Source organism: Protomyctophum parallelum, assembly GCF_964188405.1.
Source record: "Protomyctophum parallelum genome assembly, chromosome: 20".
NCBI classification, from domain to species: Eukaryota; Metazoa; Chordata; class Actinopteri; order Myctophiformes; family Myctophidae; genus Protomyctophum; species Protomyctophum parallelum.
The window spans coordinates 24719271-24729963 of NC_139718.1; the positions used below are offsets into that span (position 1 = coordinate 24719271).

The following is a 10693-nucleotide window of genomic DNA, read 5'->3' on the forward strand; positions in this document are numbered from 1 at the left end:
TTCCTGCACAATGTTGTTGGCATGGCGCTGCCATGCTTGAAATAAATCGCGCCATGCCAAGCTGTTTTTTCTTTTTTGAGGGGCCTAGTGAATCATGGTGTGTGTGATATGAAATGTCCAGTACCTCCCCAGTGCCTCCTTAAGTGCCACCCCAGTGTCTGCCCTGCAGTGTCTGCAAAGTGCCTCCCCAGTGTCTGTCCCCCCCCCCCCCCCCCCCGAGTGCCTCCCCAATGTCTCCCAGTGCCTCCCCAGTGCCTCCCAGTGTCCCCCTGAGTGCCTCCCCAGTGCCTCCCAGTGTCCCCCTGAGTGCCTCCCCAGTGCCTCCCAGTGTCCCCCTGAGTGTCTCCCCAGTGCCTCCCAGTGTCCCCCTGAGTGCCTCCCCAGTGTCCCCCTGAGTGTCTCCCCAGTGTCTCCCCAGTGCCTCCCAGTGTCCCCCTGAGTGTCTCCCCAGTGTCCCCCTGAGTGCCTCCCCAGTGCCCCCCAGTGCCCCCCCCCCCCAGTGTCTCCAATAGCAATACAAGAGCAATAATACAAATTAAACTTAATGTATTCATCTAATTATTTGCTCTCATCCAGTGCTAATGAAAAAATAAAATAAAATCCTATATTGTGGCTATTAAAAAAAAGAAAAAAAAAGGCAGGCGGGCCACATAAAATGACATGGCGGGCTGTATACGGCCCGCGGGCCGTAGTTTGGGGACCCCTGTTCTAAAGTGATGAATGTAAACAGATTGTGTTTTAGCAAGCTGATGAAGTAATTAATTGAGCATTGAAGTTGAGCATAATGTTGCTCTGAAAGGGAATAGTTAAGTTGGTTATAAGAGAGAAGATGTAGTACACTGAAGAAAACTAAATTGTCTGGATTATGAAAGTATTCACTCAAAAATATGAAAAGGATTCAAAACAGCATGCATGTAAACAAAGTATAAACCACAGACATTCCAAACAAACAAAGTCAGAAAGGACTGTGGTGCAGAGCTGAAGCAAAGCTAAAGAGATGATTATTTTTAACAACTATACAGTATATGCAAAGATAAAGGGTTTCCTTCAGTAGGCAAATGCCATTCAATGTTAACAGCTACATCAAACAGTTGGATTGAATGGAAGTTGTAAAATCAACAAGGCCTTTCTGTGCTCCGATACAAAATCCCAACTTCAACAAAAAGAGAAAAGTGCAAAATGCACGCTTCACTTTGTTATAAAGACTCATAACTCAAGACTCATTTCCACACACAAAATGGTTTATCAGGATAACTAACAAAAAAGACAACTGGTCACTGGAAAACATTTTATTCATAAATCTTTTAGAACTCAATTAAAAACTACAACAGGGCTGCTGCCTTTATAGAGGTAAAGAAAAGGGGTAACAATATAGAGATCACAAGATTTATTTTACAATAGCAGCGGACTGCCACTGAGAAAAGGCACAGTTCAAATGAGTGAGATACAGATTACATGTAACTCCCTGTCAAGACATGTCCATTTGATGGATACTTATACTGAGATATATACAGTACTGTAGTTTTAAACAGACTGCACATGGGATATATTGACAATGCGTTTAATTTGAATAGACTGGTGTATTTGAACCATATATGAATTTATTTAATGGGCAGTACGAGCTTTCACACAACGTCATAGCTTTCATAGTGAAGGCAGGTATACAGTACAAGTCAAGGAGAGGTCCAGAGCACTATGCATAGCATTTTCTAATTACTTTGTGATCATCTCGGTGGGACGTTTGGGGACATTCTAATAATAATTTGCTCTCTGGAGTGAGGACATAATGAGTGTCACTGCCGTGGCAGCAGAGAAAGTCCTACCCAATGATCCTTTTATTGAGTGTTCAGTGACTGGACATGGGTGTGTTTTAGAGGGGAATGTTGGCGTGCTTCTTCCAGGGGTTGACCTGTTTCTTGCTAGCCAGAACTGCCAGATCTCTGCAGATCCTCTTACGAGTGGTCGATGGCTCAATGATGTCATCCACGAAGCCTGAAACATGGACATCAACACTATGACTCAGAGGGTGGGCGACATGTGTCGTGCAATGTTTACTAAGACTCTTTATGGGTGATTTTCAAGGGGAATTAAGAGATTCTCCCCGCCTACTCATTTAACTCTGGGATGCAGTGTACGGATGTAACCAAATTAATTACATTTGTAGACTCGCAGACGACATACAAATCGGTAAATTAACATTCATTATACCGTGTTGAAACATTTCATTCTAAAATGAATGATCCATTTGAATTGACAACTTTATCAAATGACCACTGGTTACCATTACACCAGTCTATAAGAACCCTGATTACAAGAAGGTGCGCAAGCCCCTCAATGCATGGCTTTTGAAGATTACATATACTATAGACCAGCAGTTCCCAAACCTTTTTGGCCATGCACCCCCTGTAACCTCCCAACCTAGCTGACGCACCCCGCCCCACATGGATTTTTTTTTGCATAAGCTATATAGAGACATACATTTTCTATTTATCCACATATAGGAACCTGAATATGGCATATATATGCAGCATAGGCTATATTCTGCATGTACTTGTCATAATATGTTAATAAAACCATAGCACCACCATTAGCCTTTTCATGTTGCGCACCCCCTAGAAGGCGCCGTTTTGGAACCACTGCTATAGACTATTCTGTATTTCAGAAATATTGACTGAAAGTTTAGCTTTCATCTTTCCTCTGCCTCAAAATAGCTAAGGCCTATGTAATCTTCAAATGAAACTCCACTTGACAGTCGAGTACAAACAAGACATTGAGAGGGAGGTTAGCTGACCTCTGACAGCGGCAGGGAAAGGGTTAGCAAACTTCTCCACATATTCAGCCTCCGCCTCCGCCTGGTTCTCCTTCCCTCTGAAGATGATCTGAACAGCACCCTGAGAGAGAAACGGACACATTAATGTCATGCACATTTATCAAAACAAATAAGACTAATCTAATCAGAGAGCTGGGGGGAGATTGTGTGTGCGCGTACCTTGGCACCCATGACCGCAACCTCAGCACTGGGCCAGGCATAGTTTACGTCGCCTCTCAAGTGCTTAGAGCTCATGACGTCGTAAGCTCCTCCATATGCCTGGAAAACGTATACAGATCAAATACACATGCATAAAAGCCTACACACAAAAATATATACAGTATGAGCACATACAGTAGGAAGTTATCCCTTCTACTTTTTCTTTTATATTTTGGGTTATTTCTGACTTTATGGGAGAGAGATGGGGAATGACACGCAGCAAAGGTCATCGGGATCGGGAGTCGAACCCGCGATACCAGCGGGTATTAGAGCCTAGGTGCCCAAGACGGCTACGCCAGCCGTCTGGGCCGGAAGTAATTAGCTCAGACTTGCTAACTCATGAGGGGAAAAAAGGGGTTACCGGTATTAAAGGGCAAGACCACTTTGGTAGTAGTCTCTCGAGACAGATTGTCTGGTTGAACTGGTTGGAATAACGTGCTCCTTCCACGCGCTACGTCCAACCAGGGAAACTCCCCCCTGTCAGGTGTAAAGGAGCAACTTGGACACTCAAGCATGAAGGAAGCATGAGTTAAGTCCATTGCTCTCCCTAGGTTGGCGGAGGGTGTGTAGAGCCCAGGATCACATCACAGGATGATTGACACAGGGGTGAAAAATGGGTTACAAAATCGTGGGACAAAAAATATTTAAAGATAAAGAGACAGATTGTTGACTCACGTTTGTCAACTCACGTTGTCAATTAAAAGAGGGCACTGTTTCTCCTTTATTTGCCAATGGGTTCACAGATTGTTTTGGTAGAGGTTGGGTTGTTACCTTGCCATGATGTAACTCAAAGTGGACAAGAAATCAAAAAGAATTCTCATTGACTTTCATTCATTGTACAGTGTAACAGCTCTCAAAGTCACACTAAATTAACAAAGCTGATTCAGACAAATAGTTTTATAGATTTAGAATCATACATTTCTAATCAATAGAGCAATTATTTTTGACATGCACAGCTTTGTGTATGAGAACGGAATGTGCTCAGCTGATTTGCTGAGTATGATGATAAGAGCGCCCCTCACTTCACAAGAGTGTGATATATTATTTCTTGTCCACCTTTGGAGTTACCTCATGGCAACCCAAACCTCTACCAAAGTGGTTTTGCTCTTTAAATCTGGGCATGGCTCGATAATATACCGTGTATGCATGTATAGCAGCCTTATGGGCCTTTCAAACTGGAATTGATTTAACGCACCTATAGATAATTTTCAATGAGACCTGCGGTTTTTTTCTGTACACGCGGAGAAGTCGAGGGGCAATATCGCAAGCGTATTTACATGAGCGCGGTCCCGTGAATTTGTTGCAAGTGTGCTCGTTTTGTGCACACACCAGCGACTCACCAGACCTGGATTCTGTTGGCTTTTTTTACGCTTGCGTTGTTGCGCCCCTCTTGAGCAGACCTGTAGCAGACCTGTCCTTGATCCATGTGACAACGGGTGCGTTCATTGATCGCTGCCCGTTTGAAAGGACCTTAACCATTATCATTCAGTCAGAGTGACATCAGCAAACTGCAATTTAATCTATTCAATTCACAAGGTGTGTGTGTGTATGTTTCAAATCTGCAGCCCCTCTGTAAACAGTGTTGTCTGTCGTTTAAGGACACCCGATACCTCCTGATGAGATTGTTTGAGTTTGCCCATTTCATTGGTCCTCTGCCATGTGGATTGCATTTCCATAGAGCAGGCCGCTTCTCGCAAGCCTCGATGCGTCTCCCTGAGAACCGTCGCTCAAATTGTAATGATAGGGAAGGTAGAAGTCCTCCCCACCCATCTCCCCCACCTTTCCAGAGTTCAAATGTTGTTGGATCTACATGATTCACATGGATGGCATATTTTTATTCAGATGGGTAAATTTCACAGAAAGGCAGCAAGCTTGCAGGTCTGAAAGCTGAGAGGGAGCGGGCCTAGTGAGGAACAGGAACAAGGCAATGGTGTTATATGATCCCACTCGAGCTGGTGCACACAATGGGGTTTTGCCGCATGATCTGAGTTGACAGTATGTTCTTTGACTTATTGCCACTTAAAAACCACACGTACCTTCCTGGTGATGATGGTGATTTTAGGGACGGTGGCCTCTGCAAAAGCAAATAGGAGCTTGGCCCCATGTCTGATGATGCCTCCGTACTCCTGTGCAGTACCTGAGAGTGAAACAGGCGTAAGGGAGGGGTGTGTGTGTGTGTGTGTGTGTGTGTGTGTGTGTGTGTGTGTGTGTGTGTGTGTGTGTGTGTGTGTGTGTGTGTGTGTGTGTGTGTGTGTGTGCGTGCGTGCGTACAAGTGATGGAGAAATCACATGTGGAAGAGTGTTTACCTGGCAGGAACCCGGGCACATCCACAAAGGTGATAATGGGGATGTTGAAAGCATCACAGAAGCGCACAAAACGGGCTCCTTTCACTGAGGAGTTGATGTCCAAGCAGCCTGGAGATCAGAGCACAGAGATGAGACCAAGAAAAAAACTAGACTTCTATTAGACGTGACATAATAAAACATCTAATAGATAATAACAGCCAGTGATGCTGTTGCTCCCCTCTCATTCCCACCAACCACCTCTCTCTTCTCCACCCTCTACTCACCAGATGCCACTTTGGGCTGGTTGCCCACAATGCCCACCGTGCGTCCATTCATGCGAGCGAATCCCACCACAATGTTCTTTGCATAAGCGGGCATGATCTCAAAGAAGTTCCTTTCATCCACAATCTAAAGAAGGAAGACAAATTGTACAAACTGGCGACAAGTAGCATTGTATTGTGAGCTTGTAAATCTGCCACTGTCTATGACTTAACTGCCAACAATTTTCCAAACCATATCATGGTTTGCTAGATTTCTGAGGAAACCACTATATTCCACTCAACTTGCAAAGTATTTTTTGTCAGTTGCGTTTTAAGTGTGTGTGTGTGTGTGTGTGTGTGAGAGACAGTCAGTCAGTCAGTCAGTCATACCGAATGGATGATATCCAGCATGTCATAGGCTTTAGTTGACTCTGAAGGGACAATGTTGTCCAGGGCAGGCACCAGACGTTCACTAGAAACAGGATGGGAGTGAATAGGTAAGAGATACAATTAGGTCAAAGGATAGATAAGTCAACAAACATCCATGCAAACAGGGAATTGGTTTATCAGGCTGTGTGAACGGACACCTGGGGTCGTGGCACTCAGTGACAGGGGACGGGTCCTTGTTGCTAAGAGGCAGGAAGTTGAAGAAATCTCTTAGGTTGAGCAGAGCGTCAATGTCATTCTCAAACGCACGGTGGGCCACACCTGACAACAGGATTGCATTTTAAAATACTATTAACTATTAGCTCATTCCCACTCAGCACAACTAGAAGGCATAGAAGACATACGGTCATGTGGCTTAAACAGGAGAAATCGCGTAAATCTTGGTTTGATTAAATAAAACTACGTTTCAAAAATGAAGGGACTGACCAGACACGGAAGTGTGTGTTTTGGATCCTCCCAGCTCCTCCTGGGTTACATCCTCATTGGTGACTGACTTCACAACGTCAGGCCCTGTGATGAACAAGTATGATGTGTCCTACACACACGCACGGGACACATACACACAATAAATGTATACTGTTGTAGTATGACAAGATAGAGGATTTTACAGTGTTATTTAATGCTAGTAGATTCATTTCATGTACTAGCATTTATACAACACATCAAGGCTGCAGAATGCATCCAGTCATGATACCTTGACCATGAAGGTGAAGTCTGTCAGGGCAGGGGAGTAGACGGCCCCACCAGCACAGGGACCCATGATGAGGGAGATTTGAGGGACCACACCTGAAGCCAACACATTCCTCTGGAGACACAAGAGAATGACTGCCATTTATTATTTTAGTTCTCTTGTGCAGATGCAACCACTTTGATCTAGTTGCGTGGAAGTGGCAATGCTTCAAGCCACACAAATTCTGGTTTAGCAGACCATAAAGAATGGGGCATGGCGATCTTGTAAGGTTACTGGTGAACAGCCATGATTTATAAACAAGACGGTGCTCTTTGCAAAGTTAACCTCCTCTTTGTTTGCTGTACCCACCAGGAAAATATCTGCATATCCAGCCAGAGACTCCACACCTTCTTGTATCCTAGCTCCTCCAGAGTCATTTAGTCCAATGACTGGAGCTCCCACCATCATGGCCTGGTCCATGATCTAACCAAGACAGATGAGGTTATAATGCATGCAAATCCAAAACGTCTTGGACCGTGAGGTAGGTATCACAGCCATAATAAAATTAACCACTTCCTCCATCTGCATTACTGCAACACCCACAGCCTTACCTTACAGACCTTCTGTGCATGAGCTCCGGAAAGACTGCCTCCAAATACTGTAAAGTCCTGAGAGAAATAATAAGTACAGAATAGAGGAAATGTTGATTTGAAATATAGATTTTATTTTTTATTTCATGCTTTGCACTAATATTAATGATGTGCTGCCTGCACCTGACTGAAGACATAGACCAGCCTGCCGTTGATCCTTCCCTGTCCTGTCACAACGCTGTCACCTGGGAACTAGAAAAGGAGCATGTATGGTTACATCGCTCCTAATAATACATTTTAAAGCTTGTATTGATTTATGAAATTAGCCTCTGGGGAAGGATTGAGCTGTCATTTTAGATTTATTTTTGTGGCTTTCGCCTTTGTATTATATTTTTTATAGAGGAGGGACAGACAGTGGCCCACAGGAAATGGGGAGAGAGATGGGGGGGGGGGCAAGGTGCCTGGACCGCTGAGCCACGGCTTAGGTCATTTTAGATTTTAGCTATTCAACAATAGCAGATATACTAATACAAGGTCACCGCGACGCGTGTCTTCTCACTCCATGCCACGCTGCAAGCTTGTACTTTTTTCCCCCACATTTTTGGAATCTTGAAAGTGTTGAATCATTTTTAATTACAAAAAATATATAGGTTTTAGAACCACTGAATTAGAAGCCATTTGTAGAATCGGCCTCAGGTCTTAAGTGTATGCATGATTTATGGACAAATTAGTGAACAAACGACAACGTATTCACTGTGGTCCTTCACGCAACAGATAGTATCGTTCATGTCCCCAGGTTAGAAGAGAGATGAAACTCTCTGTGTTGTGTGTACCTTGTTACGGTCCTGCTCCATTCCAAAGTCCGAACAGCGATGCTCTACGAACATGTCATACTCTACAAAGGAGTCTGGATCCAGGAGTAGCTCCACTCGCTCCCTGGCTGTCAGCTTGCCCTGCAAGTTGCAACAGATACAGTAAACTCTTATATAACCATTATTCTTACATAATGAGCATAGTCAGTTGGATGAATGAAAACGGGGTTGAGCGATATGGTCAAAATCTAATGTTATGTTTGAGCAAATACCATCGATATTGGGATTGTGCTTTTAGAAAGTATTTACTGAATGACATTTTCATAAATCATCGTCAGATCATGTCTGTATAATAGTAAGTCAAGTCACTAAAGTCAAATAATAGAAGAACAGTCAGGTAAGTTCCGAGAATTACATCACTACTCTAAAGCAGCTTTTAAAACCAGTAAAAGACTAAACTTATACAAGACTGAAAAAAACAGGTGCTCACAGGAGGATTTTTTTTTTAAAGGTGCTCACACGAATCAAACGGGATCAGGACATGTTTGACCATGAAAGGTCTTCATCAGGGCGAAATGATGAATCGTCTCTTTCTTGTTATTTATCCGTCATATGACTATCCAAAATCCCATACAATATATATCTCTAGTCTCATCACAATATCAATATAATAGCTTTATATTGCCCAGCAAGCTTAAAGTTTGTGAAACTTTAATGGAAATTAAGGTGTCAGGCTCTGCACTAGGGGCTAGAGCTGCTTAGCTAGACTGTGGGTGACCTTTTTCCAGGCATGTGATCTACTTTTCCAAGGCTGGGGATATCAACCATCCTGTATACAAGTTACTATGTGCTGATATTTTGACATTTCTTTGCCATGTCTTCTTTCAAACATACACCGTCCTTTAATTATGTATGTGTATATACAATATTTACTTATAAGTAAATATTTGACATTTAGACCTTTCTTGATAACTGTAAATGATGGGAGGTTGAACCGACATACACTAGAACGACTTGTTTTACACCTGTGATGTGACAATTAGTTGATGTTAAAAAGATAGTTGTCAGTGTACCCAGGCAACCATGGTTACTGTCTGCTCATGCAAAAGCTGCCAGCCTGCCAGCTAACGACGCCTCCTACTGTCATTTGAGTGCTGGTGGTATGTCAGGTCAGGTGGGTGTCAGCCAGGTATGTTAGTACAGTAGCAGGGGGGGGGTCTCTCTCGTGTGTGTTCAGTGTTTACCTTCTTGTGCTGTGCATCAATCCTGTTCTGACCTCCCCCGACCAGCGCCGCCTTCCGTTTCTTGTCGATCCTCTCCTGCACGGTGAGGGGGCTGGCGGCTGCATACCACCGGCGGCAGCTCGTCTGCGGCGGCCGCAGCGACGCGGTGACCACTGCACCATGTCTGACCTGTGCCAGACTCCTGAAAGATGCCCTCAGACCACTGATCAGCCCGCAGCTGCTTCGTGCCACCGTGAACGCCGCCATTGCTGTGTGTGAGCTAAGCTTGCGTGAGCAGCAGTGTTGCCATGTCCGCTTATCATAAGCGACTTGTTTTAGGCTTATTTTTCTGTGAAGTTGCATTGGTAGTTGCGGTTCTTTGGGTTTGTTTCACATTTAATTTTAATTGTTGCATCCGTCCAGCCAGCGGTTCTCATATGTTCATGTCATGGTCATGGACCCGCCAAATTAACATGTATTGTCCATAACCCCCATCTGAAAATACCAGATTTGTGTTTGTGTTTCAAAAATCTTCCAAATACTAAATTTTATTTCAAGATTATTATTATTATTATTATTATTATTATTATTATTATTATTATTATTATTATTATTATTAGTAGTAGTAGTAGTAGTAGTAGTAGTAGTACAGTAGTAAAGCCGATATGTCTACAATACGTATTAAAGTGCTCATAGGCCTATTTGCTTCTTTTGGGCTTGTTTTCCTAGACCTGGCAACACTGGTGGCTCTGGAGGAGGTGTCCGAGAGACAGAGGCTTCAACCAATCACAATGAGACGATTTCTGCAGTGGGCTTTCTTGTATTTTACTGTTTTTGTATTCCAATGTCACTAGAGTGAACTACAGTTCCCAAGATCAAGATGTTATATCTAGGACAAATCAGAGATTAAACTGGGAATTAACCATAGGATTTAACAGATATCCTGTTTTAATATATCCTGGATCACTGGATCAGCATTAACCGGTTTCATGAAAACGGGTTAATCTTCCCAGTGCAAGTGTTTAAGAAGAATTATTATATTATATATATTTTTTTTTTTTTTGTAAAAGTGAAAACTGAATACCTGTGAGTGGGGAGTGTTGGCTGATGAATGAATATCAACATCCTAATACATCCTGATACTGGGGGGTCAAATTATGAAAAAACGACATAATTTTACCATTACTCATCATTTCACCCACTATTGAACCCATGCCATTGACCCACGGTTCACCAGTCTGGTCCCTGTCTGGGCAACAACCCCCTTCCCCAAATGTTGCTGGGGAAGGTACTACCTGTGAGTGGGGAGTGTCTGTGTCTGTGTCAACATCCTAATACATCCTGGGGGGTCAATTTATGACAGGCAATTCCTGCTGT

The 10693-nt window shown here is 43.4% G+C and overlaps 1 protein-coding gene across 1 annotated transcript; it reads right to left on the reverse strand.

Annotated features, from left to right (window-relative positions):
- Positions 1-1274: 1274 nt before the first annotated feature.
- Positions 1275-9585, reverse strand: pccb (propionyl-CoA carboxylase subunit beta). The gene is made up of 15 exons (XM_083791967.1): positions 9338-9585; positions 8115-8234; positions 7465-7533; positions 7303-7359; positions 7061-7174; positions 6716-6826; positions 6448-6556; positions 6162-6282; positions 5965-6046; positions 5599-5722; positions 5336-5443; positions 5065-5165; positions 2990-3088; positions 2792-2891; positions 1275-1992 (listed from the first exon to the last, which is right to left on the reverse strand). Exons 1-15 carry the CDS (start codon positions 9581-9583, stop codon positions 1871-1873), a joined length of 1683 nt encoding a protein of 560 aa, XP_083648093.1. The 5' UTR covers positions 9584-9585; the 3' UTR covers positions 1275-1870.
- Positions 9586-10693: the final 1108 nt, after the last annotated feature.